The sequence below is a fragment of the Platalea leucorodia genome (assembly GCF_965183815.1).
Source record: "Platalea leucorodia genome assembly, chromosome: 2".
Classification (NCBI taxonomy): Eukaryota; Metazoa; Chordata; class Aves; order Pelecaniformes; family Threskiornithidae; genus Platalea; species Platalea leucorodia.
In genome coordinates, this window is record NC_138824.1 from 127,552,949 (window position 1) to 127,580,186 (window position 27,238).

Here is a 27,238-nt window from a genome sequence, read left to right on the forward strand (position 1 = left end):
GATGATGAGTCCTTGTCTTTCTCGCTGGCTTGCCTGCAATGCCACAGTGTGACATGTCAGAGTTCAGCTGTGAGTCCCCCTCCTACGTGATAGAAAGGCAGGGCAGGAGGATGCCTATATTCTGTTTTAGCCCTGCTGGCTGCAGATGAAAGTAATTCTCACAGTTGGCACAGCTTATCTCTATTTTCTGGGGAAGTTGGGGGCTGAAAAAGGAACACACAGTGACATTTAGATCTCCACATTTGGCATAAAGACTAAAAATGCCCAGTGTTACTTCCTTCCATACAGAAGTTAGCAGACAAGAGAAGCTGTTTGCTGCATGTGGAGGCCCTGATCTACGTGTTATAGGTTCATCCTTACAGAGTAGTGAGATCCAAGCCATTTAGCTTTGGCCTTTAAAGACTTCTCTGGCTGGAAGAGAGGGATGGATGGCACCATCCTAGATTCTTGAGGAACAAGTGACTGTGTTGAGACCATGGAGTCGGTGCCTCGAGGTCCTGGGGAAGGGTCGCTTATCCTGGTTTCAGTCAGACATGGCATAGTTCATGTCTGAACTTCCTCCATCAGTTTAGTCTGCTGGAGCTTTTAGTTGTCCTAGCCTCCTCTGAAGGCTAGGAAAGAAGGAAGTGTGAGAACATTTGAGAGGTCAGCCCCTAGGAAGTGGCTGAACTCCTCCGTTGCATTTTTAGTTACCTCTCTTTTAAAAAGAGAGGAACTGTGAGCAGAAAGATGATGGGTACTTTGCAATACTGGAGAAGGAGGCTGGGTGCTACTGTAATGCCCTAGTGATGGGTGGAAGGAGCCAACGTTAAGCGCTTGGTCTGGCACAGAGTCCTCGATGATTTTTGCTTGGAGTTGCTTCTTCACTCTGTACCTCTGCTCCTCCGTCTGCACGATCACTGAAATATTGCTGGGCGTGTCGGAGCACCTCTGGTAGACCAGAGGTCTAGAGAAACTAGACCTAGTTTCTAGACCTAGTGTCTAGAGAAAATGCTGGATAAGGGTTTTGTCTGAGCTAAGATGATGATGAAGCTCACCACCAGTCTTGCGCCAGAAATACGAATGCGAGACTGCTGCCGTCTCTCCTCTAGCAATACCCAGTCCCAAATTCACAACCCCAAGTGCTCCGTGTCCTGGAAAATGGTAGAGATGATGTAGACTGTTTACCAAGTGAGTGATATCTGTCTGCTTCAGGAATGGTAGCGCCATCAGCCTCTCCGCGCCTCCAATCACAGCGCTGATTACTCCAGAGCCTGTACGTCACTGCCGGATCCCTGAACTGCCATTGGATGGGAGCCTTCTCTTTGAATTCCTGTTCTTCATCTACCTGCTGGTAGCCCTCTTCATTCAGTACATCAACATCTACAAGACTGTCTGGTGGTACCCATACAATCACCCTGCTTCCTGCACCTCACTGGTGAGTTCCCCAGCAAATGTCGTCACTCGTGCTTTGTCATTACACAGCTTCCTTCCATGCTTCTTCAGTCCAGGAATCACCAAGCATTTGACATTAAGGGGGCGAAGGAGAGTTCACATGCACCCCCATCAGCCAAGGCCATGTCATCCCCATTTTACAGGGGAGAAAATACGTGGAAGGTGAGAGAGAGAAAGAGAGAGGTGTCAGCAGGGCCCCGTCAGTGGACATTTCTTGCAGGTACTTGCGTGGCCTGGCTAGCCCCTAGGGTTCGAAATGGAGTTGAGACTCCAGGAGCCTGCTGCGGGTGCCCCTTCCCAGTAGAAACAGCAGAGCCTGAGAGAAAGGAGATGATGCAAGTTTTCATTAGGATCTCGCAGCGGGTCAGCAGCAGAGGAGTTGGGGAGGGAGTCAGACTCATCGTACTTTCCAGTCTCCTCGGTTTCAGTGTTCTTCCTGGCCCAGTAAGCTGCACAACGTGGCAGTGACCTGTACCCAAGTCAGCAAACCTCATCTGAGTGAAGCTAGCCTCTGAAGTGGTCCTTCGATTTATATTGTGTCCTTGCTGCGTGGAAGCATGAGGTGGTTCCTTAGTTAACTATACCGACAGGTGGTGCTGGTGTTCCAGTTATCCAGCTATTAGTTTCAAGTTCAGACATGCGATGCTGGACACAGCTTTCCTTGAAGACAAAGTATTCTGGTTTAGGCTCCCTACCCGAAAGGATTTAATGGTCATTTTGTTTGTTCCCATCAGAAGTCAAGCATTCTTTTTCACCCAAAATGTCCTTGAAGTCCCAGACAGCGGTACCCAGAGTCTGCTAACTGTTGTAGCCAGAACACATTTGATGGCTTCACTGAAAAACCGTAAGGGGTCCAAGAGCTGTATCTAACTTGATGCAGCTGGAGCCACCATTAACTTCTAATGCAGATCTATGGCCTGTGAAGATGACGTTTCTCAGATCAACTTGATTATCAGGGAGCGCTGGTCGCTACAGACCATTTCTGAGACCGAGAGCTGAAGTGAGCTGGTGTGCTCTGGACTCCGTTTTGGCTGCCCTTGCTCTGGTTGCTCAGTGGCTTTTCCCGGGAGAACTTGCAAGCTGTTCTCCACAGCAGGATCCTGGTCCTGGATGTCCCTTTGACCCCAAAGGGTCAAAAGACGCAAAAATACCTGCCTGAAGGGTGGGGTTTTTTTGTTTGCCTTGGAAATCTCTCCATGGGAAGGAGCCTCCATGTGGGGAAGACCTTGCTTCTTCTGGAGACATTCCTGTGTTACTGAAGTTTAGCCTTTCTCCCTCATCCCTAATAGAATTGGGGAATGCTTACACAAGGTCCTAATGTGCTCAGAGCAGCCAGCTTTCCAGTCCCACCCCAGCTGGGTGGTTTCAGAGTCCCTTCCCCTGGTGAAGACCTTTTTTCTTTCCTCCTTCAGAATTTTCACCTCATTGACTACCACCTGGCGGCGTTCATCACAGTGATGCTGGCGCGGAGGCTGGTGTGGGCCCTCATCTCTGAGGTAACATTCCCACTGTTCCCTCTCCTGCCTGTAGTACCGATTGAGGAGCGTGACCGTCCATGGCCTGAGAAAGTTGTGCGAGTTGGATAGCTGGAGGGTTTCTTCCCCCAGAACAAGTCTGGCTGTGAAGGACTAAGATTTTGGGGATGCCTTTCTGCCTTGGAGTCTTCTCCTCGAGCCCATTCATGTCCTGCAGTACTGGGTAGCTCTGTTGCCTCCGCAGCTAGATGGAGATGAAATTGTCCCACTTGCTTCTGCGTCCTTGCAGGTGCAATACTGTACCTCACTATCTCGTGCCAGAGAAGTGGCCGAGAGAATTGCAAGTCAGGTAGCAGAAAGGCAGATAGGGAGGTTAGCCAAGACGGGAAGAATGAACAGGAGATGAGAGGGGAAGGGTCAGGAGGAGGACGTCTGAGTCCGCTAAAGTGAAATAGGAATAGCTGCTAGAACTGCTTTTCCAGTCCTGGTTACTCAATAACTCTGAGGCTCTGGTCATGTCACCTCAGATTTTGAGACCCCCCTCTGTGTTTGTGAGAGCAGAACCAGGCCAAATACATGTTTGAGAAAGGTCATTTTGAGGAAAATGGAAGTTCTGGCCACTGAAATGGTTAATACAACTCCGGGCTAACTAACTAAGCAATAAGTTTAAAAATAAATAAATAAAATAAAGGAACAGTTATGTCCTGTTCAATAGGTGAATGGAGAAGATGGGATCTCTGAAGTTCTCTTTTCATCTCTGATTCCTGCCATTTTCATTTATGTTCACATCCTCCGTAAAACCTCCCATAGACTGAAATTTCTGCATTGAAACCTTCCATGCAAATTCTTGCACATCCCATCTATTGGCTCTAACCCCGAAGAATCTTTTCATAGTTCGGTTGCCTTCTCCCCTCTGGAGACTGGAACAAGCTTTCTTGCTGTCCTTGTGAAGGTGGTGCCTCCTCGCTAGGCTGCAGCCTGTACATCCAGTCAAGATGAGTGGTGGAAATCTAGTTTTGGGATTGCCAAGGTGCACCGTCTTCTCTTCCCGTAGCTGAGAACTGTGACATTGCAGTTCCTAAGGAAAATGAATGGTGAGACCTGATCCTTCTAAAGGAACGAGCAAGAGGAAATGTGTTTCAGGCTATCCTGGACTATCATCAGAGCGATACGGGACTTTGCAGCTCTGATTTTTAAAAGGCCCTGTTTCAGTCCTGCCCCACAACTTGTGCTCATTTGAAACTTTTGGATTCTACCAATCATGAATAAAATCAAAGGTGTTCATCTCTGTAAGAGAGTCAGTCTCCTACTCCTGGGAGGAAGAGGGCAGCCATCCCTCTTACAGTGCCTCCTGGCACCCCTCTCCCGGCTCCTCCTCCTCAGGCACCCCCTGTGCTCATGTTCTAGCGCTACCGTCACGGGGATGCTGAATGTTTCTTCTCCATTTGCAGGCCTCTCAGGTGGGCGCGACATCAGTGATTCACTACATGGTGCGCCTGGTGCTGCTCACCCTCTGCGGATGGGTGCTCTGCTGGACTTTGGTCAACCTCTTCCGCACCCACTCTGTTCTCAACCTTCTCTTCCTGGGCTACCCGTGAGTGACACCACCTTGTACCTTCAGGGTGAGGGGAGCGCAGTCGCTTGGGGTGGCACGAGCCACCGTGGGAAGCAGAGCTGTTGGCTGTAATCTGCCCTCAAAAGACACACAGACAAAAGTCTCTTCATCGTATGATTCAAGGGGCAGTAGGAATGGCTGGGGACGATGCGAGGAGGTGGCGCTGAGCTTATGAAACAAACTGCCTGCATGTGCTGTTTGCCTGAGGGGCCTTTACTGTGGCTGAAGACTGAGCCACTGGGATCACTGGTTCCACAAATGGGATTTAAAGAAGCTTCTCTGCATAGCTGGCTCACGGGAGTTTTCTCTGCTAGCCTCTTAGTGGGGAGAAGAGTTGGCCACTAGCTTCTGGAGTGAGGGTTCCTCTGTGGTGTCCCTCTCATAAGGGCCAACATCTGTAGAGAAGGTGCCCCCTGCTTCATGTTGGGATGGCTGTCATCTCAGCTCTTTTTTGCTTTCTTTCCCTGCAGGTTTGGTGTCTACGTTCCTCTGTGCTGCTTCCACCAGGACAGCAGAGCACAGCCCCTACCTGCGGACTGTGGTTACTTGGTACAGGACCAGATGGTGGATGATGGGGCTTCAGCTGTCAGCAGCCTGGTCAAACCCAAAGATTTCCTCTCGCTTCTGTGGGAATCCCTGAGAGAACAGTTCAATAACCCTACATCTATCCCCACCCACAGCTGCCCCCTCTCCCCAGATCTCATCCGCAATGAGGTGGAGTGCCTAAAAGCAGATTTCAACCGCAGGATCAAGGAAGTGCTCTTCAACTCTCTCTTCAGTGCCTACTATGTGGCATTCCTGCCACTGTGTTTTGTCAAGGTAGCTCTTGCCTGGCTCTCTCTGTGCCCCTGCCCGCCGTCTCCTTCTGAATGTTGCGTGAATTGCTGCCAGGCCAGATTCCTGGTTAATTCCCCTTTTCTCTGTCTCCCCTTTGGCAGCCCGGATAGCGGAGCATGGCTGCATCCGGAGTGCACTAGTACTGCTCCTGGTTGGCGGATAGGTATTGCCATAAATGTGATGCACCTCTAGTCCCATCACCCCACTTACTAACTCCCCTTCTCCCACCCCTGTCCTAGGCAGATGGATAGCTGTGTTCTTCCTAGAAAAGAACAGGGAACCTGTTGCTACCTGTCTCAGATCCAACATCCCGGCGTTCGAGTGCTTGGATCAGAGGCTTTGGTGTTCAGCCTGTTAGAAAACAGAGCCAACTAGGATGCTTGGCAAGCTAAATCCAAGAACCTCTTGTCAATGTGTGGGGGTTGTATTTTTTAATCTGTCTTTTTTCTAACTTGAACGAGCTCCAGTTGGTGTAGTGAAATGGGCAGGGCTCCACAATACGGGTAGCGGTCTTGGTGCAGTTGGCGCTCCTGGGGCGGTTCTGTGGCAAGCAGACCCCCGTGTTACCTGCTGCTGGAGGAGGAGATGCACCAGCTGCAGCAGGATCCCCCTGCCCTTTCTCCTTCAGGTCAAGGAGAAGGGAGTCTTGAGCGTCTCCTAAGCTGTAACCCTCTGAAATCACCGGTCCAAAAGCGCATGCCTGTGATGTGTGGTGTGGGTCTGCTGGATGCACACGCAGTACGTCCCTTGTCATTCCCCTCCTCTGTTTTGTGACAGCGGTGCCAAGTTCTGGTCTGGTCTCTTTGCAGAGCACCCAGTACTACGACATGCGCTGGTCCTGTGAGCACCTCATCATGGTGTGGATCAACGCCTTTGTCATGCTCACCACTCAGCTGCTGCCTCCCAAGTACTGCGACCTGCTCCACAGATCAGCTGCCCACCTCGGCAAGTGGCAGAAACTAGAACACGGTTCCTACAGCAACGCTCCACAGCACATGTGAGTGTGGGGATGGGGAAGGGCCGGCAGGCCCAGCAAGGGGCTGAGAAGACATTCTAGTAGCTAAGCAAGTATCAGCAACGCTTATCCACTGAGGGAGCTTTGCCCTTCACCATGCCGGGGGTCACAGGTGCAACTCTGCTGGTCTTTCTGTTCCCTAGAAATAGAAATATCTGCTCCGGAGAGCTGTCCGAGCTCCTGAGGCCACTGGTGGTTCCTTCCCAGGAAAAAAAAAAAGCTGAGATCTTCTTGGCCACCGGAGAAGTAGCTTGTGCAGGGGCGGGGGTGGCCCCCTCCGATGCAGCGGGCTAGGTTCTTGCGCCGGGAGCCGTTTGTTCACGTTACACCGTCAGAGTCCGTCCGGTGGACTTGTGATCACCTCTCTGTGCTTTTCCAGTGGGAGCTGGGACGTGTCCTTGTGGCAGAGGCTTTGGAATTTTTTCCAGACGCAGTCTGTTCCTGTGAACCCGCGTTCAGGGAGCTGGGAGCGCAGATGCTAACGCTCGGGCATTCTTTCCCCGCAGCTGGTCAGAAAACACAATATGGCCACAGGGAGTTCTGGTGCGACGTAGCCGATGCCTGTATAAAGCAGTTGGGCCTTACAACGTAGCAGTGCCTTCAGATGTGTCCCACGCCCGCTTTTATGCAAGTATCTCTTCTCTCGCTTGACGCATTACGATTGTGGGAGGGAGGAGGCTCAAACCTAGCTGCAGCCGGGCCGATTGTGCGGAACGGAGCTCGGTGCTGTGCAGCAGCCTGTCGCTGCTAAACAAAATACCCGTTAGCAGAGGGGCTTTCCCATTGCAGCGTTACAGTGATGTCTGGGCGAGACGGAAGCCACGGCCGCCTTGCCAGTGCTTCCTCGTCACGGCGATGCAGCTCTCCCATCAAGCAGTGGCATATTCTTAAGAGGGTTCTAGTTCACATCTTCCAAGGAAATGGGAAAATATGTCAGCTGGCCAACAGGTTATTTAACCTGTCCTCCCCTTCCCAAGCAAAATGACACTTTTACACGCCTTGGTGTTTTAATGCTGCTTTCCCTACGTAGCAGCTAGCGGTGGTTGGAGCACAAGCCTTTTTTTCTGCCCAGCACAGTGGTTGCTAGCTCAGTGATGCCCGACAGCATTACGCAGTGTTAAAGCTGGGAGGGGTACGTGGAACACATTATAGAAATCTGTCCTTTTTAACTGTTTCCCTGCAGTTCCTTTTTCACCGTCCATTACGGCTGCTCAACCTGCTGATTCTCATCGAAGGCAGTGTGGTCTGCTACCAGCTCTACTCACTGCTGCGCTCAGAGAAGTGGAACCATACCCTCTCCATGGCCCTCATCCTTTTCTGCAATTATTATGTCTTATTTAAGCTCCTCCGGGACCGGATAGTATTAGGCAGGGCGTATTCCTACCCACTTAACAACTATGGACTCAAGGCACACTAGGCTGGCCAAACGTGTACCCCTTCTCTTTCCCTTCCCACAGGGCAGGGAGGGAACCTCAGAAAAAAAAATATTTTCGTACAGTTCTATTTTTTTCTTGCGGCGTTTATAAATATTTAAAATATTTTATATTTTGTATACTATTGTTTTTGTGGGGCGGGAAGGGAACCAGTGGCAATTAAATGTCGCTTTATAAACAAGGTGTTATTTTATATATATAAAAAAAAAGATCAATGTGTATATACCGTATATCTATACCCATACATATATCTATGTGAAGCAACAGGATTGTGTGTGTGGTCACTGTGTCCGCTTTGCTCACACAGCTGCCTCGCTGTTGCGTACTGCGGGGACAGAACTGGGCTGCTGTGGAACCTGAGTCAGCCAACAGCCAGGGGAAGAAGGAAAGGCAGGAGCCTTCCAGGAGGGCTGGCGTTCAGCGCAGTAGCCTCAGCACCAGGGAAGTCCCGCCCTGCAAACCTGCACTGATGCGCTCCCAGTTTAGGGAAAGGGAGGAAGCAGTGTGTGGAAAGACAAAGTTACTGCCAGTCAGTAAAAGCTCTCAGTTCTTATTCCCGCTGTTAGCAGGATCCAAGTATTGTTTTTAAAAAATAGCAAACTTTATGGTAGGACTCGATGATCTTAAAGGTCTTTTCCAACCTAAATGATGCTATGATTCACTTTAGCTCCTATCTGTCTTCCTAGTAACTTGAGCTCCCTCCCTCTACCTAGAGAATGAACTAAATATTGAAATTATAATTTCAGGGTAGTGCATCATCTAGGAAGATATTTGAAATAAATAGCTTCATCTGGTAGGATGGTAATTGATTATTTTAAACATCCGTCTCTCCTCCCTTGAGTAATAGCATTAAATTAGGGAATATTCAGCCATTTCCTTCAAGCAGTAATGTTCCTGGCAGAAATTTATTCTTGTCAAACACTTATCAACTCCCTTATTGCTATACAATGCATTTCAGCAGTGCTTCACTCTAAGGTATATTGCTAGTGTTTAATAACTTATCATTAATAATAGAGGAAATACTTTGCTTTTAAACTCTTCTTCATAAAGCTTAACTATACTGGAATCTAGTGGAAAAAAAAAAATAGTTGTGGCAGTATCACATAGAGGAAGTGAAGCTGAAAGGCAATATTGACCGTATAATTCATTTAACCGTGGATGCTGGTGAGAGCTGATGGTAGCAGCTGATGCTTTGACTCGGGTAATTCAGGAGGAGACGGCAATGCAATGTTCTTCCATTCAGATGCCATCTGACTTTTACCTTCAGCCGTTAGTAAAGTGCTAGCTCTGTTCAACGAGTGGATATGTACGGGGCGGGGGAAAAAACCCAAACTGTACTGAGTTTGGGAGAAACTGCAACTGCTTTCTGTTCCTTCTTTCCTTCCAAGCGAAGAATACAGCCATCTTCTCTGCTCCCGCCTGTAGGACAGCTTCTCCAGCAGCCTGCTCACAAGCCCAGGATACCTGATGAGGCCACCAACAGGAGATGCCTCCGAGTATTAACCCCAAACTCCTCCAAAACGCACACAAATGCTTAGCCTTGGTTACTCCTAGGCCTCTTCTTATCTTTCACGTGGCCCTAGCGCTGCTGGCAGGACACGGGTACTCGGGAGTTTACGCTCTGGGGCCTCTCAGTGAACCACAGGACTGTGGCTTAGAGCCATGTCATGCTTTATGTAGTATAGCCTCATCTTTAATCCAGCTCTTAATTCTACCTTGATTACTTCAGGAGGGTACAGCTGGGATGAGAGGGAGTTGGCTTCTTACCTAGAGCAAGCCCTTTGCTGCACATGGCTTTGTGCAACCCTTTTCTTGCACCCGGCTTCAACTCTTGCCAGTAGCTCAGCAGCGTTCCTACTTTCAGTACCACACAAATTTCACCTGTTTGTAACAGCTGGCTCAGCACCCCTTAAGCAGTATTTCACAGCACGACCAACTAGTTTCTTCCATTTGGACACCTAAATGATAGTAAGCTTATACTTAAGCTACCAGTGGGAGAAAAGAGGTTCTCCAAGGCTTAGTTTGGGAAACAGAGATGTGCAACAGAAAGCCAGAACCCCGAACCGGGGCTTTGGGTCACGGAGGGGATGAGGGTTCGTGCTCTGCTTTTTCCTCCCCGTGCTTGTAAGGCTGAAGGCAGGTAGGACTGCTCGCGCGGTGAGCACAGCCGTGCTTTCTGCAACAGTTAGACTGACCTTACACCGTTTGCAACGTAAGGGACAGAAGCAGAGTGGCACTTCTGTAGCTACAGGCTTTTTATTTTGCTCTAAGGGACTAAGTAAGGGGCCACGACACACACTACCTCATTGCAGGTGTGTTAAGATCCTCCTCATTCCAAGGGAGCTAGGCATTATTTCTTGAGGGAAGCTGCCTCTCCCCCTCAAACCAGTACCTTTGTTCTCTCCTGGAGCTGGAGGAGTTCTGTGAGAAGGCTTAAGGTCTAGGGATTGTACTTTTCCGTGCACAGTAGCGAGAACTGCCTTCGCAACTGTCTTCCATCTTTACACGGGACGCCTAGGTGGAAAGAAGGTGCAGAAGATAGTTGCAGCTTCCCCTTTTGGTAAAAACACAGCAAGGAACTAGCTAGCACAGTTGGTCTCCCCAGTACAAACTGGACCATCCGATAACAAACAGGGAGCAGAAATGATGCCTGCTCAGCATCAGTGCCTGCTGAGATCAGTGTTCCTCCCCATTCCTCAAACAGGCCTGCTCCTAAGCCTTATTCTGATGAAAATTCAAAACAAGTCCACTCTAATACTTAGTCAGGTCAGACTAGGAAAAGACAGACACATTCCCCATCTTGGTCACTCCGTCATGCGAGGATGTCGTAATAAATGGATGGTTTTTTAGTCTGGTAACGAAACTGCTCTAGCTTCAGGCCAATCCTCAGAAGAACAGCTTCATCCCACCATTTTGCCATGACCTGGGAGAAGATGGGGGGCAGAGAGAGAAAGGAGAAGGAGGGGGAAAAAAAAAAATAGCATCATCACATACAGATGCTCTTGAAAGCCCTGCAAAACATAACTTTTTTCCTCAACAGCACTAAAAGGACACATGCTTTTCCCTTCCACCCCTGTAAGTATGGCATCACTGCATTTGGGATAAAGGCAGCTGCGCGACTTTGGACATGGACCTTTCATTTAAACGAGAGCCATTTCAAGAGGGAGAGGAGTAAGGAAGGACTTAAAGAATTACAGAACTGAGAAATAAGGAAAAGAGAGGAAAGAGTAGTGACAAATAGCAGGTACTGATGCAAGTAGACAGGGAGAGAGAGAAATCTACCTCCCAGATACCTGAAGAGTCCCTCTGCCATTCAGGAGTGAGTTACTCTGAGGCAAGTCTCTTCACCCGCAAGTTAAAACTTGACTACCAGTACCTGCCAGCTCCTCGAGGGTGCTGTGTGGAACAGCACCTGGCTGTAGTGGTTCAGGACAAAGCCAGCTGGGGATTTTGTGAGCCAGCATTCACAAAGAGCCAATGCTCACCTGGAGGCTGATGGGAAGCCCAGCAGTAGAGTATCCAATGGGGACCACAAGGCCTGGAATCCCAGTGAAGTTACCAAGCTGCATGAACCTGGGGGAAAAGCTGTCGTTAGCACTCCTGCCTTGGGACAGCAGCAAAGCCATCCTTTTTTGGCAGAGGCAGCTAGGATCGATCTCTCCTGCTTTACAGCCTGAGCTCCTTCGGTTAGTGCAGCGAGTCTCCAGCTGTTCCCAAACTTTTGCTTCTGTAGCGCAAGCAGCGCTGTTCTTACCTCATGGACCGGGCTGTGAAGGACAAATCGCTGCTGCCAGTCAAGAGGTCAGATTCATAGATTCTTGGGGCAGTGCAAGCAACAGCTGTGGAGGAATCACAGAATGGCTGAGACTGAAAGGGACCTCAGGAGGTCATCTTGTCTAACCTTCTGTCTCAGGGACAGTCAGCTAGAGCAGGTTGCCCAGGACCATGTCCGAATGGCTTTTGAATATCCCCAGGGATGGAGATTCCACAGCCTCTCTGGGCAACCTGATCCAGCGCTTAAAGAGCAAAGGAAGAGACAGGCAGTGGGCGATCTTCCAAGGAACAGCTCGGTTCATTAAAGCCACATGTTTGATATACATTGGTGATGCAAACTCACGCCCCTGGAACGCAATCAAGTCACTGGGATTTATGAATTAAGCCGTTCGTTTCTGTTTAGAGCAAGAACATCTGCATACGTAAGTGGATGTCCAGTCCCTCCTGTGTAAACGTGCTGGCTCTGTTGCTCCTGTTTCAAGTACCAAGAGTTTCTCACTGCCATGGATATAAGCAGTAAGTCCAGAAATACACAGCAAATCTAGAAATGCACAGCCGTCTTTCTAACCAGGCTGCATTATCTTCTAAAGGCCTGAGGCACAGCAAAGTCTTTGCACAAAAGTCATGCTCTTAAAATCGGGGAGGGAACGTTAATAGAGTAACTGTTCTTAAAATGCACCACACAGCTGCCGGGGACCAGCTCTTTGGGCAAGGCTGCCGATACCTGGTGTAAGGATACAGTTCACAGTGGTGAAGATCTCTCGCAAAAATCTCATGCTTCGAGTTCTCTGTCGATTTGCCTGCAAGCAGAGAGACTACCGTCTGACCGGGCCCTCTTGGTTTATGAGGCTCATGTTTGATGATGATAACAGACTCTGCCCATCAGAGCCTACGCCTTTGCAAAAGACGCCGCCATTCCTGCAATTTGGAATCGACAGGCAGGACACCAATCCACGTGGCACGTCCTCTGTGGTGCCCCACCATTCAGTACGCTTTCACAGCGGAGGGCGGTACAGCTGGGTGATATCTTTCCACGTGTATGGGGAGGTTAAGAGAATCCTCTACCCCACCTTTACCGTTTCACTAGGTGCCTCCCTTCAGCCTTCACCACAGTATGTTCCTTACCGTAATATAATCCAGAGCTGTGAACTGGGAAGCCACGGCCAGGTTAGCCCGAGTGTCCAAATTCTGAAAGAGAAAACATCGATCACGGCTCTGCTTGCAAGAAACTGAATGTGACTGCCCAGGAGTTCTCTTCCAGGTCTCCTCTCCTGTACCAGCAGTCATCCAACGGGTGGTTTGTCATAGAAAAAGCAGGAGAGCCTCAGGTTTCTCGCCGACATGACACTTGTTCTGTATCAGCCGGGACAACTACTGCCACTGATCCAAGCTGCGGCTACTTACCATGTCCTGGTAATGTTTATTGAAGTCAGGTTGCAGGAAATCCCTCATCTCACTGAGAATGCAGATTACATGGGCTACTCGCACTTCCTCCATCTCTGGAAGAGACACTGCAACCACGCTGGCTCCCAAACTCTGCAGGTGCTCCACAGCTGAGTACAGAACAGGTAAAGCACAGACGGCATCCTTGAGTTCACCAAACGTCACAAAAGGGCTGTGAATCCCCACCCCCGCGAGAAGTTAGAGACCCCACCGGCCGTTACGAGGCAAGCATCTTCAGTGCATCACTGGCACGCAGACTGCTGCAGCCGCTTCTCGTAGGTAAAAGCCTTCAGCCTAACTAGATCTCAATATTCCCACAGGGCAGGGGCTTGCAGACAGGTTCCTAACTTACCCGCTACATTTTGGGCAAGTTCATCTCCTCCCTCTAGCCCCCCAGTTAACCCAAAGAGTAAAGGTGCCTGACAATGCTTCCCCGAGCACTTGACATGACCGGTATTTTACCAGCCTGAAGTGATTATTTAGCACCATGAGCTTCCCATTCAAAGCCTCTTCTCAACCATAATGGTAGAGGAACCTGGGGGACACTCAAGAGACCAGGTCAACAGTACAGATTCACTAAATCCTGATGCACTTTAGCAAGGCTGAGCACCAAGACTTCGGGAAAAGTGAATCTTTTGCAGCCTAAAAAAAAAAAAAAAAAAATATCCCCTTCTTTCTTTGACCCCAACTTCTTCGTAAATACCCAAGCTTGCCTATTTCACTGGCTTGTGGTGCACCTCTCCTAAGAAAACTCTACACATGTAGAAGCGTGAGTGTCTATGGAAATAAGGAGGCTGAAAAAAATCCAGGCAAACCAAGCCTGAATACTGTGAGCTGTCTCAGCTCCGATGCATAGAAAGCCAACTACTACACCAGGCATTCTAGAGTCTTTCTCCCCCACCCCCCCAAGTACTCACCAGGGTCAATTTTGCTTAGTCTAAAATCTGACAAAGCCACCCTGAAGGCACCATTTGGTTGATTTCAAGGAAATACCAGAGGACTGGATACATCACAAAGACCTAGCCCTGTCTCCCCTACTGAACATTATGTTGTGAAACAAGTCCCCCCCTTAAAAGTCTTTTACCATTAAAGCTTGCAGAGTAAGTGTTACTGAGCACAGATCTATCTTTATACAGAGAGAGGCTCAGCACACTGGATTGCATTCTTCCATTGTAACCCGACAAGCCTACAACTGCCGAGCTTTTTAACCCTCAGCAGTCAGGAGGGCTTCCCTAAGACAAAGCTACTGCTGTTTGTCCAGCCAGACCTCTTTAAGCATCTGCCTTTACGGACTTCAGGTGAGATCTTTTTAATGCACACATAAGAGGAGCACCAAGTGATACCATGACATCAGGCAGAATAAGAGACTTACAAACTTTTCCTCTTTACCTTTCTCACAGATGGACAGGACTTCAGCATCACATGCCTGGACAAAAAGAGGAAAGAACTAAGCAGACTTTAGTCACTGCCCTCCTTTCCTTGGTGAGCACACTCACCAGGTCTTCGGTCCTCATGGAGCTTTCCTTGTTCCTGTCCCTAACAGTAGTGAAACACAGCCCTCCAGGACTGCCTTAGGCCACCTGCTCCAAGAAAACAGCTTGCAGGTCATACCCCTACGGAAGAGGAAAGGTCATCTTTTCCAGAGGAGAGGATGTTCCTCTTCCGCACTGGGGCAGAACCAGAAAGAGCCCTTGTTTTCCTCCAGGGAAGAAATCCTGAGCACATTTGTGGGGTTGCATTACAATTGCCAAGCGCTACTAGCTTGCAAGTCCAGTTTCTACACTGGAATGATGAAATACCATTCAGCAGCTACAGCTTTGTCACAAATGGATACACTTATTTTCCTCATTTGATTTTAAACTAACTGCCTTTTGTAATCAGTTCAGAAGCATTGCTTCCAATAGAAGCAGAAGTATGAGGAAGCATACTGCCATCAACTGTACAGTCGTTATCTTTCCTCATGCCTTCAACAGACTGTTACTCAAAAGGCTGCCTTAGGAAAAAATCCATCCCTGTCGATGTTTTCACCCAAGCTATATTTTCTTCCAATTATAGGACTAAATATGAGAAGCTCTAATGATGACAGGCAAGAGAACAGTGAATGCACTGAACTCCTTCAAAATCTCATTTTGCAAAGCAGCAGAAAGAGAGAGGTAGAACAGGCACCTTAAAAAACGTCCAGTCCACTCCCAGTTTTAAGCCTTTCAGGTCAGGAGCACACATATCAGATAGGGTTGCTTTGGGCTGTTTCAGTCCTGCAGGGAACAAACCAGAGTTCCTTCTTTTATCTAGGATGCCTCTAGGAAGGCAGAGCACCTGGGCTCAGGGAGGGAGAGGGCTCACCTACCATACGGATAGAGCGGATCCGGCTCAGCAAGGATACTGTAAACAATGGCTGCATCTGCCACCGAGGTACAGATAGGGCCTGTAAAAGAGATCAGTTATAAAAATGTGACAAGGGGTAAACAGTACCTTCCTCCCGAGATCTTTTGTAGGCACAGATTGCCTCCCCTGTGAGAACACCACACAGCAAGGTCCCTGAAGTGCAGCACAAGTCCTCTTACCTACGCTGACTGTGGAGTAGGAGAGTGGCAAGCTGCCATGAGAACTGATGCGCCCAAACGTACCTAGAGAAACAGAAATGGGCAGTTACCTAGACACCAGCAGTCGCTGGTAAGATCTGACCTAGATGGCTCTGGTGCACCCAGTCGGTAAGCAACACACGCCTGCCAGTCGCTTTCACGTCTGCCGCTTCAGAGCCCAGTCACTCATCCTTCAATACCCCGTTCTGCTCACCATGGTCTGTCTCATCAGTGAAACAGATGCGTTCAACAAATAGCGAAACTGTTTTCCCCCTTAAGAAATTATTTACTTGAGGGGAAATATGTGCAGGGACATTTTGAAATACATGCATTTAAATATGCAGAAGCAGCATCTATGGTATGGAGGATGGACAGGCAGGAGCAGGATTATCAACAGCAGGAGATACCACACCCTGGGAGATCTCACCCGCTTCACCAGTGAGACTTCGTGCCTAACACCAGTTGACGTCTGCGAGTACTCATATCGCCTTTCTGACCAGTTACATTTTTGTCATCGTCATCATTATCTTCCTCAGATTAATCAAGATGAATCAAGCTGATCACATGTGAAGGATGGAAAAACAGAGTAATGGCTGAGTATCTGGTCTCAGATGAAGCAGCCAAGATCCTTCGGAATGATAAACCATTCCAAAAAGCCGGTGTCTCTTCCAAGTGACAATCCTGCCTCGCCACCTCCCATGCTGTAGACACTGCCCCGTGCATTTCTTATGTCTTCTGCACATTCCCCTTGATTACATTAATTCTTACTGCAAAAATGGCGTTGTTGCTTCTTCTTGTAACCCTGAGATAAGAGGGAATGGCTACATCCTGGTTTCATACAAGCCTATCACCAGGTTTAACTTACCAAATACCAGTCTGAGCAGCATCAGCCTCTCCATATAGTTGGGGTGATGGCAAACCATCATGGGTGGAGATGCTTTTCACCAGCTCACAACAGATAGCCAACTATGTTGGGAACACCTCCCAGCAAAGAAGGAAGATTGGAGAGGGACGAGTGGGTAGAAAGAAAAGCAGCAAGCATGTTTTGTTTAGCATTTGACTCAAATAAGTTAGGTTTTTTTGAACATCCGTTCAACAGCCAGTACTGAGAATACTTCCACTCTGCCAGTCCAACCCACATACTCCAGAGTTTCTCCGGTTGAGTTTTACTTGACCGGAATTAATGGACTGTGCCTGACTTGTTTGTGGCATTCTGATACAGCAATGAAGACGCACACCCCCTCCATGATTAAAGGGCCCTACCTTTCAGCCCCACCACACCGCAGAACGAAGCAGGAATCCTCACAGAGCCGCCTCCATCTGTGCCAATAGCCACCGGGCAGAGACCTACAAAAAAACCCCACACATCACTGGTCTGTGATCAGAGAGGCATTGTGTTGCCCTGTCCATTCAACCCGCAGCTGTAGCCAAGACAGCACACAGAGCTCTCTGTTCAGCTAGGAGCTCCCTCCAGCTTCTAAACCCACTCATAAAAACTAAATGCCTGAGGTACTTTGGCTCAGGACCTTCCTCCCACCAACCCTGAACTCCGTTTAGGACCACCTACCTGCTGCTACAGCTGCTGCTGACCCACTGGAGCTCCCACCTGTGAAGTGGTTAGGCTTGTAGGGATTCCTAGGGATCTTGTGGTACCTGAGGCAGACAAAGAGTGTTGAATCTTTTCCTAGGAAGGACTGCATGTACTACAGGGCAGGAAAAGATCCAGAAACACAGCTCAGGGATTCTGATCTCTTAGTAAAGAGATACCATTTCATCCCAGGTAGTGCTATGTCCCTAGAAAATGAGATGCAAAAAAGACTTCCGTCTCAGAGTCCAATCTCTTCTTACCATAAGCAGCCTGTCCACAAGAGACAGACTCAAAGCAAGAGAAAGGATGCCGCTCCAGCTCTCTTGTCTGCGACAGCACTGTCCCATTACCGCATGCCACAGTGCATTATGCAATTCCAAAAGGTGGAGCAATTGGTGGCCAGCAATTCTTACAGACAAGCAAGTCAGCATCCCCAGCTCTGCCTTTTACTCCAGAGCAGCAGCTCCCAAAGTTTCCAGTCTGACCACAGTCCCCAGACACCAAGGAGACCTGCCAGGCGGCGGGGGATCCAGCTGACCTCACGCAGTGAGGAAATGCCCTGGCACGTTGTTGCAGCTGAGGGGGAGCCCCAGTTCCGTCCAGCTGCACACGCACGAAGCGTGGCTCTGCACATGGCTTATCAAGGCTGTGAGGACCATCGTTCTGGAACAGCAGTTCCCACCTTGGCTATAGCTGGAGAATTCACAACAGTAAAGCAAATTCCAGTGAACCTGTTTTAGCTAGGAAATAAGAACACTACGTTCTCCTGAGATGACTGTGCCTTTTCCCACTGTTCTGGGCCTTTAGCCATTACTGTGACTGAGCATTAGATTACTATTTATTTGTTTTATGTCACTGCTTTTGTGTACCACTCATCCTGTAAACATTCACACCTCCAGGCGTGTAAGGCCTGGCAAACAAAGTTCCTTACTCAGCAGACACCACTTGGATCCTCTCCTTCCTTTGGTTTCAGGAGCCTTCAGGCTTCCATAGCTACTCTGACCCTCAAATCTACAATGCTGGGTTTTCATACCCCCGGGGTTCTCCCTGCACAAGGTGCTTCCGTCAGTTTTATTCTCACATGCTTGCCCTATTTTTGTGCCCTTCCCTGTCAGTTCTGGACAGACTTTTAGGTCTTTCTAGACCCAGAGGAAGAGAGGGGAAAGGGATTTTTACCTATTAGGGTTGCATCCAGTTGTTCCAGTCCCTAGTTCATGCATGTTTGAGACCCCAATAATGATAGCCCCAGCCTCTCGCAGCTTCTTGGCCACAGTAGCATCTTCTGTTTCGGGCTCTGTCCCAAGATACACTGTTCCCACTCGGTGACGGTAAGGTACCTTAGCAAGAAGACACCTTATTATTCATCCTCAAACCCTGGCAAGGTAGGCAGGCACACGTGCATGCTTCACATGCACACTTAAACTCCACAACAGATCCCAGACACGAGGACCCACAGAGGTAAGTAAGGGCTAGGAAGCTTCACCCTTCAACTTGTCCTGCGTTGGTTTCTGTTAGGAGGGACACTTAACCCTTCAGTATTTGGTGCTTCTCCCTTGCAGAGGAGTCCTTTTAATACCATGATACAGAAGAGCAGAAACATGTAGATGGCCAAAAGTCTGCCTCCCTGCTGCGATGCAATTGCTATGCCCAGAGGCTGCAGAACAGTCACCTTGGCCCCACAGCACACAGGAGCTCTGTTTTCCATTTCTCTACAGACAGAGCTGCAGCGTTTCAGATCTGCAGTGCTTTGAAGCAAGGCACCAAGATTAGATGGATGCCAAAATACCAGATGGACTCATTTTCAGGGTATGCTAAGTACTCTTCACTTCGATGCAGCAATGGCAGAATCTGTACATAAACAGACTTCCACCCTATGGGTAGGTCTCTGCAGAGCCTACGACAGCTTGATGGCACTGCCAGGAGTATTTAATGGTAACTGTTGTTAGGCCACAGGCAAAACTCCTTGTGAGTGGGAATTTTCAAAGTAACTTGCATATTTCTGACACAAGTATGTCCTTTAAGGTACGGAGAGAGGGATGGTTTGCCAGTGGAGCAGTCAGTGCCTGAGAAACAGACAGTTACACCCACTGCTACAGATGCTTTTATACATTCTCATTTCATCCTAAGAGGGACTGTTTCCCACCCTCACCCTCTACTCCCCATGGATTAGAGAGATCAGTACAAGATACGGAACACGTCTGCTGGCAAAACTTGTTAATCCTACTCATTACAAACCCACATACTACCCCTTATTACAAGCATATTCTCAGGCTTCTGCCCTGGCGTTGGCCTTAAAACCTTGTTGCAGTGAGTTGTCCAGGTTGACCACCTGCAGCATGAACGGACAGCTAGACAAGGAAACTCACCACTTTGAACTCTTCTTTCACACACACTGGGATGCCATCCAGATAAGACAGGGTACATTTATTCCTGTAACGAGCAGTGGAAGCCTCAGCCATCTGCACAGAGAAAAAAAAAAGTATATGTTATATATATTTAGTCGAGCTGAAGGTCATTACCAATATCAGAACGGATACCAAAAATGGCACTCTCAGGCTTCTACTAAGCCATACCATAAAAGTTTCTTTCTTCTTCCACCATAGGCTGATGGGAAACTACTACTTGGAAGCATCTATGCTAACGGATGCCACATAAGTACAGAAGTCCTGTTTTAAACATAGCTGTCCAGCAGAAAACAAATTGCTTTAACGCCACCTCTCTTTGCAGGAAGGAAAGCAAACTTGTTTGTAGTCTTCTACACAAGGAGGGAGGAAAAATGTACATATTTATCCGTGCAATATATCAGCAGAAGAGCCTCCGCCCCTTCTAATGGATGCTACTGCTCTTGGGGTGGCAGGGGCCCCTTTCCTACCAGAGGCAGACATTACCAGCATTATTTGCTCCTGGTCCCATTGCACTATCGCTCTGAGTGGGGGCGTGGATTTGTCGCAGTCCTCCAGCACGGCAATGATGTTCTTTGCTACCTGAGACGGCGTCAGCTTCCCACTCCTACAGGACAGGAGAAGTTGGGACCTTGTTACAAGACCCCCACGCCACACCCACACACAGGGTTTGTCTCTCATGTAGCAAGACGGCAGCTGTCACAGCTGTAAGCAAGAACTATGTAAGAATCTGCGTGTGGTGATGATTTCAACACAGCTGACGCCATCAAGAGAGGAGACTCCCTTCCTTAAGGGGAGAATTTGCCTACACAGCACACCCCCAACCTTTAGAGTAGGGGCAGGAGCTAGGAGAGTTACCCAGATATTCCTGAACCACCAGATAAACAGGGAAGGACAGCTGACAGCTTTACAGAGAGTCCTCAAGCTCCTGAAAGCCTGAGGCTATGAAACTCCCAGTATCATGAGCTAGGACCAAGAGGCCAGCCACCTTTATACTGGCCTCCCGTTACACAGAAGGGGCTCCCAGCAGTAGTCATAACCCACCTTTAACAACCAGGGCTTCCCTCCCTCCTGGTAAAAGGCTACATTACACCACGAACACATCTATCTGGCTGACACGAAAGCCTCACAGTCAGGATGCACCTATAACACCAGACTGCAGTGTCAGCCTTTTGCTCCAAGGCCGCAGTCTACTGGCAGAGGTGGCCCTTGAGGAACACGTGCCAAGAGTGCAAGAGGATTTATCTGCGCGCTCCACATCTGGCACATGCCCCAGAGGCAACCAGGAGTTACCGAGCAGTCAACAGCTCGCAGAACCTCAGAGCCAGGGATGTGCTTCCAGCTGTTCCCGAGCTGGACATATTTACTTGGTGAAAGCAGTCAAACTGCTCACAGGAGCACAAGCAGCTGGGGACCCAAAGGATACTTCAGAGACCCACAGGATGTGCAACTCGCAACATCTAGATGAACCTTGATCTCCTTCTCACTCATGTGTTTGGGCAAACAAGGTATGTAGAAATCTCTCCCAGAGAAGACTGACAAAAAGTCAAGGAAAACAGCATTTAAACATCCTTGCAGGCTTGTAAAAGTTGCGCCAGCTCCCCGAGTTGGCTTTCCTTCGTTATTTTACTAAAGGGAAAGGATTGCAAAGGGCGATGCTAAACAGTGGTACCTCAAGGACAACCCTAACAAAGAGATGCCTGACAGCTTGTGGAACAGTAGCAGCCCACAGCATGGAAACAGGCGAGACAGGTTGTTCCCAGACCACTATTTCACCTACCGGTAGCAGTCCAGGTAGTCTTTGATCCCTTTGAAGCTAAACCCATTGCTAGCAGAATCAGACCTGCAAAGAAAGGATTAAAGGGGCAACTGTGAACCATCAAAGCCACCTCTGTTTAGACCTGCAGACTTCAGTACCACAGTCCAAGGCAGGCTGGGCATCACCCACTTCCAGTAAACCTGCTGGTCACCGTTCGGACCGCTAGCCTATGCATTTCAGCTCACACTCTGTCAGACTCCTTGCACACACACAGGACACCAGGTACACTAAGGGTGCCACAGAAATACGGGGTCGGTCTTGCTGACACGTTCTAGATGCTTCGTATTTCTGCTGCAATACCGCAGTCGCTAAACTGTTCAAAATCTATGCCAGGCTTACATTTGCTACTCACCACTGGAGCATTACAGAATAGCTAAAAAATACTGGTCAACCTACTCCCAGGCTCTCTGTCCCAAGTTTGATCCAGATAGCCAGCAGCACATACAGCGTGTGGTGCAGGAGTGGGAAGAGACATTATGCAGCACACACAAAGATTCACATCAGCAAACTGCTTAAAAATGAAATTGATGGCACTAGCACTTAAGAAACAGACCATTTCTCATCACAACAGGATGAATGTAAGATCATCTGAAGAGCCAGCTACAATTACTACTCCTGCGATGTCTCCATATCATCACCCAGACCAGAAGCCATATCCTGGAATAGGACAAGCGTATGGCACCGTATTGTGCTGTGCAGGGAAGAGGCAAGGCTCCAGTAACCTGCCCTGTAATACTCGATATATCACTGGTGGAGCTGGGGAGACAAGAACCAGAAGGCTGCACTCGCCCTGACCAATGCCTGTAGGAAATACATCCCTTCCTCTAAAGTCCCTTCCTCTAAAGTGAAGGAGCTGAAAGTTTTTCCTTGCTCTAGCTTAAGAACTCAAGCAGGGAGCAAGCTTAGTCTTGCTAAAAGCAGAGATACATACAGAGATCCCACTCTCTGAGATGCTGATGAAGTGCAGCTCATAGACATCTTCAGTAACTTCTGGACAGGCCCACAACTAAGAAGAAAACCAGCTGGGGAGAACATTCACAGCAGCCCAGCTGCTCCCACCTCAGCAAGACAAGTGAGCCTGAGTAATGTTTCGCCTGGAATCTAGTGGGATTTAATCAAGTACAGGCTGCAATCAAGAAGCTGAACAGGCTTTTAACCAAGCAATCTAACTAACAAAGCCTAATTTGTTGTGGATCGTTTTCTTTATACTCTATGTTCCTTCTCTCCTCCAAGCAAGCCCTGTGTTTTCTTTGAGATCCCTTGCAGGCAAGAAACAGCTCACTTGCAAACTCACTTAAAGGGATGTATGTGCTGACTAGCCAACCACGAAGTGTATCTGCTCTAACAGTGCAACCACAGCCCTGGCAAGGGCGGAATTTGGTCTCTCCCCAGTAAGCAGACTCCCTGAGGCTTGTAGAAACTTCATATCGCTCATAACTACTGGTGATTTATAAGTTACAAAAGGGAAGACAACTGACAGCACAATTTGTTTTGCAAAGTAGCCAGATGCGGAAAAAGATTTTAATCCAACGACAGCTTCCCAGTGATATAATAGCGCCCACACGTGTGTTCTTCCACTCCACGCTTACACATCACATACTGACCTTGCATCTATCAGCTGCTCGATAATATCCGAAGTGCTTTTAGCCTCAGACTCGTCTTCCATAACCTCCGCAGCAACCTCCGGGATAAACGTGGGATCTTCGTGAATGTCAAGTGAACGCATGAGCGATAAGTTGTTCAGCCTGAAAGAGAGAGAGTCACCGCTAGAGTTCGCAAGCTCTACCATGACTAATTTTTCAGACTGCTCAGAGGTACCCTTACCCAAGAACATTTTGTCTTAGCAGTCTGCTCTCACAGCAGGGAGTTGCAACAGTTAACAAGATAATCTCTCTCACACCTTTCCTAAAGGCAACATCAAATCTATTCTGCTTGCTTAACAAAGCCTCCTACTTCTTGACATAAGGCCAGCCAGCCTCTGTAAACCCAAGCTGGGAAAGAACTGGTGAAAGTTTTCGATTCACTTAGATGTATCACCCACAGACCAATGAAGACAGGAATGGAGAGGAAAAGAAAAGGAGAAAGTAGTATAAGCCATACATTCAAGCACTAATTCTGTTAAAACAAGCACCTCTTCAGCCTTTTCCATGACCTGCTTCAACACAGTTCGTTTACAACCAAATGCAACAGGGATCGCAGCACGGGTCCAGGGCTTGGAACGCGGAACGAAGCAAGGAAATCGAGACCCTGTCACAGATGTCAAGGAATGATCTGCTGTATAACAGCAGGGATGCTTGTCTGCGTTTGATTCACTCAAAAAGCCCATGCCCCAAGGAAAAATTCAGGAGTACCAATTGTGTACGTAATACATTTCTCAGTGTCCTGGCATCTGCGCAGACGACCCATCAAATGACTGGCAAACTACGTGAGCCACGTGTGAGCTTGGGGTTCCTGACACCTCTTACCGGGGTGGCTCTTAGTGCAACGTACACCTGAAAGCACAGTTTCTAAACAAAAACATAAATGAGAGAGAAGGAGAAAAGGCTGATCTAAAATAGTCAATTAAAAAGAACACGTCTGGCCTCATTTCCCCGTGACTACTAGTCTTTTACCGCTGCTGGTGATAAACACAGCAGATTTGCACATCCACAAGCTTCGAAAGAAAGACTGCTCCTTAGCAAAAGAACAGAAAGGCAAAGAGGTAAGCTGGCGAATTCAGTTTCTATACACCTGCCTGAGTGCGAAGAAAGGTTAATTTCTTCTGATAGAGACCCACTCAAACCAGAGTAGTTAAAAAAAATAACCTAGTAAACAACATCTGTGACATAATCTTGCTTACTCTCCAATCAAGTTATGCAGCTTCCCTCACAGATAACCTGTAAGTGGTGTGCAATGCAAATACCTTTAAAAAACAAGAAACTTGGAGGGGGAGAAAACTCCCCACTCTTACCTTATGAGGAATGGCAGTAAGCAGATCTGTCCAAAAGCCTAGAAGAAAGTAAGCAGAAACACTGGTTTGCAGTAACTTTGACCTGAACACCTTCCTCGCTAGACAAGGAATGCTGAATGTGCTCACAGTTGCTGCAGTCTCAGAGCACCCTAGAGAGCATGCAATGCTATGTAGTAAAAAAATAGCACAAATACTTGTATTTCAGGCCACAAAATTGGCCCAAAATGCTTTCCCCCCCACCTCTCATTTATACAAAGAGTGTACTCTTCTGGCTCTCCTGCCTTTGTCCTTCCCTGACTTGGCCTGGAAAGCCAGCAGCAGGCGGCTGCAACACTGTTAAGAGGCATATATATAGCTCCCATCTGTTACTTTCTTCATGTTCTGCAGATTATGCAAACATTGGATAAGGTAGAAGCTTATTATTTTGTTTATCCCACTGTTAGGATCTTTCCTATCACTCAACCAGCTCCTGCAGTAAACGGAGTCAACTTGGAAAAGCACGAGAAATTTAGAGACTCCATGGCAGCAGGCAGCTGAAAACACTCTTTGAATACCTTGGTTCCCAGTGTAGCAATGCCAGCGGTCCCAAGGAGACCAGCCTTGTTCTAGCCTGTCTTAATGGCTCAACAGCAGACTTCAAAAACCTGTTAAGGGATGTACAAATACAGTAGAAGTCTGAAGCAAGGCTCACACACACTCCTAGATCCATGAAGTGATACGTTGCCTCACACATCACATAGGAATTACAGTCTCTTTTTGAAAATACATTGCTCCTAATCTACATCTAATCTAAGACAGCACAATCTTGTAGGAGATTGAGAGCCTTGCGTCCCCCCTCCAAGGGGGATGTCAAGAAAGGAAACAAGCCCAGGGCCACGCACAGAAGCAGCCACAAAGCAAAGGATAAATAGGTATTCTGGTTGTTATATCCTGGAAAAAAAGCCACTTGCAAGGTATTCTCATGAATAAACACAGCCCATTGCTAGCTTTCGCTCCAGGCCCAACCAGCTGCCAAGCTCCGTAACAGGTCACGCTGTTGAAACGAGACTTTCATGCCTAAGCCTTGACACTGGGTCCAAAGGCCCAGCAGCAACAAAATCCACCGGCTTTTGGGTGGATGGTGCCGCGAGGCGCTCGCTGCCAAGGGGACGCAGGCTTTTCTCCCCCAGCCCCCTGCCACATGGTGCCTCCTCCGCAAGGGCCTCGGCGGGAATCGACCCCGCCAAAGCCCGAGGAAGAGCGCTGGGGGCACAGCCGCCTCCACCGCCTTCCCGAAAACCCCGCTCGGGGGGCTTGAAGGACCTGACCCCCTTCCCGTCCCGGCAAAGCTGGCGGGGGCTGTATTCCGAGTCTGATGGCGGCTTCGGGCTCTCCACACCGTCCCACGACACCCTCACCCCAGAGGCCAGCTCTCTCTCCCCACAGCAGGGATGCTGTGGGGGACAGGGTGAACCCAAAACCACGCAGAGAAGCCACAACCTCCCTACAGTTTCCCCACAAACGCGGCTTTTACCTTCCCACCGAGACTCCCTCCCTCCCTCCGAAACCCCCAGCAACCTCGCGTTTTACTGCCTGCTTTACCCGCCTGCCGCAACTCACCGTGTTGGCCACATGGACGAAGAGGCGCAGCCCGGAGCCGCACAGCCGCGGGGCCCACTGAGGAGAGGAGGCGAGAGGTGAGCGCCGGACCCCGCTCCCCGCCGCCGCCCGCCCGCCCGCTCCCTCCCCGGCGCTCACCGTGTCCCGCGGCGGGCTGCGGCCCCGCGCCTCGGCCCGGCCCGGCTCCCGGCGGCGAAGCACGGCCCCCGCGTTGCCCGTGTGCCGCCGCACGCAGCACAGGTAGGCGGCGGCCGGCAGCAGCGAGAGGAGCAGCAGCAGCAGCAACGGCGCCATCACCGTCCTTCCCCCGAACCCGGCGGCGAGGCCTCCGGCTGCCGGGGCGGTGCTCGGGGCTCGCCCCGCCTGCGGGCCGGCCCTGCCCGCGCAGCGAGGGCGCCTGCGCCCCGCACGGAGCCGGGGGGAAACGGCGGGAGCAGCGCGGTGGCTGCCGGTGCCCGACGGGCCGGGGCGAGGCGGGCCGGGCTTCCCCCGCCGCCCGCCATGTCCCGCTTCTTCCAGGCGCTTCGCCGCGCCGCCAGCTCCCGGGCGGCGGGCCCGGGCGTGGAGGAGGCGGACGTTTACCGGTGGGGTCTGACAGGTCAGCGGGCCGCCGCCAGCAGCCGGCCGGGCCCCGGGCTGCCCGGGGAAAGGGGTGGCGAGGGAGCGGTAAGGCGCGTTGAGGGGCCGGTTTCTGTGAGGGGACCGCGGGAGGCGGCGGAGGGGCCCTGCGGCTGCCCGCTGCTGTGCAGCTGTGGTCGGCTGGGCTCCGTGTTAACAACCCCCAGGCCTGAAATAAATAAAAGTGTAACTAAAGTTGTCTCCCGCGCCTGTAAAAGCGAGCCACGGTATTGCTGCCGTGCTTGCCGCTCCGTGCAAACCTTCCCCGGCTGCGCCGGTCACGCTCTCCTCGGCTTTGCGGTTCGGTGGGTGGTTAGGCTGGGGGCTTGGCTCCCTGAGCCCTGCTTTTCCCACTCCAGCGTCTCAGCCCGGCCTTCGACAGCTCTGTGCCCCAGGAGCAGGTGTCCAGGGCAGCCTTCGCCAGCCTCAAAGCGGGTCGATGTTGAGCGTGAATGCTTTAAAGTGCTTTCCGCTGCCTGAAGGGTCGGCGTGAAAGGGGAGCGCCTGGGCTCTCCAGCCTGCTCGCGCGTTTCCCTGAGCTGTGGGGAGCCTGTAGTTCAGCCCCTGTGCTCGTCTGGGTTTCTGTTGCGCTGGTGAGTTCCTTCACTAACTATCTAACCACTAACCCTAACCTAAGCGTGCACCTTTCCCCGA

The 27,238-nt window shown here is 49.8% G+C and overlaps 3 protein-coding genes across 11 annotated transcripts in view; 2 read left to right on the forward strand and 1 right to left on the reverse strand.

Moving 5' to 3' along the window:
* Positions 1-7,989, forward strand: part of TMEM39A (transmembrane protein 39A) — a 21,673-nt gene extending 13,684 nt beyond the window's left edge. For 3 of the 4 annotated variants that reach the window (XM_082304530.1, XM_082304532.1, XM_082304529.1), the window contains 7 exons: positions 1,195-1,417; positions 2,847-2,930; positions 4,361-4,503; positions 4,995-5,343; positions 6,171-6,358; positions 6,883-7,003; positions 7,560-7,989. In XM_082304530.1, coding sequence (XP_082160656.1) covers positions 1,195-1,417; positions 2,847-2,930; positions 4,361-4,503; positions 4,995-5,343; positions 6,171-6,358; positions 6,883-7,003; positions 7,560-7,793 — 1,342 coding nt within the window. In that variant the 3' untranslated portion in view covers positions 7,794-7,989. The remainder of the gene's footprint in view (positions 1-1,194; positions 1,418-2,846; positions 2,931-4,360; positions 4,504-4,994; positions 5,344-6,170; positions 6,359-6,882; positions 7,004-7,559) is intronic. The other variant, XM_082304531.1, reaches the window with a different exon arrangement.
* LOC309586897 (uncharacterized protein) lies at positions 7,046-26,275 on the reverse strand (the record flags this gene model as incomplete). Of its 6 annotated transcripts, none has more annotated exons than XR_014227458.1 (21): positions 7,046-7,285; positions 10,202-10,732; positions 11,295-11,382; positions 11,564-11,648; positions 12,308-12,383; positions 12,709-12,771; positions 12,988-13,136; positions 14,416-14,452; positions 15,193-15,281; positions 15,374-15,451; positions 15,591-15,653; positions 16,872-16,955; positions 17,176-17,261; positions 18,373-18,533; positions 19,563-19,655; positions 20,085-20,205; positions 21,379-21,441; positions 23,022-23,162; positions 24,368-24,405; positions 25,967-26,023; positions 26,105-26,260. XR_014227458.1 is itself a non-coding variant. In XM_082304524.1 (21 exons), 20 exons carry the CDS (start codon positions 26,258-26,260, stop codon positions 10,622-10,624), a joined length of 1,839 nt encoding a protein of 612 aa, XP_082160650.1. In that variant the 3' UTR covers positions 8,096-10,323; positions 10,598-10,621. The 6 variants fall into 6 exon arrangements, 5 of the variants coding, with proteins under 5 accessions (XP_082160650.1, XP_082160654.1, XP_082160653.1 ...); XM_082304524.1 differs by lacking the exon at positions 7,046-7,285 and having other exon boundaries at positions 8,096-10,323; positions 10,598-10,732; XM_082304528.1 differs by lacking the exon at positions 7,046-7,285 and having other exon boundaries at positions 8,096-10,732; positions 26,105-26,275.
* Positions 26,276-26,394: 119 nt separating this feature from the next.
* Positions 26,395-27,238, forward strand: part of CHD1L (chromodomain helicase DNA binding protein 1 like) — a 28,539-nt gene continuing 27,695 nt past the window's right edge. The window contains exon 1 of the mRNA XM_082337820.1: positions 26,395-26,564. Coding sequence (XP_082193946.1) covers positions 26,468-26,564 — 97 coding nt within the window. The 5' untranslated portion in view covers positions 26,395-26,467. The remainder of the gene's footprint in view (positions 26,565-27,238) is intronic.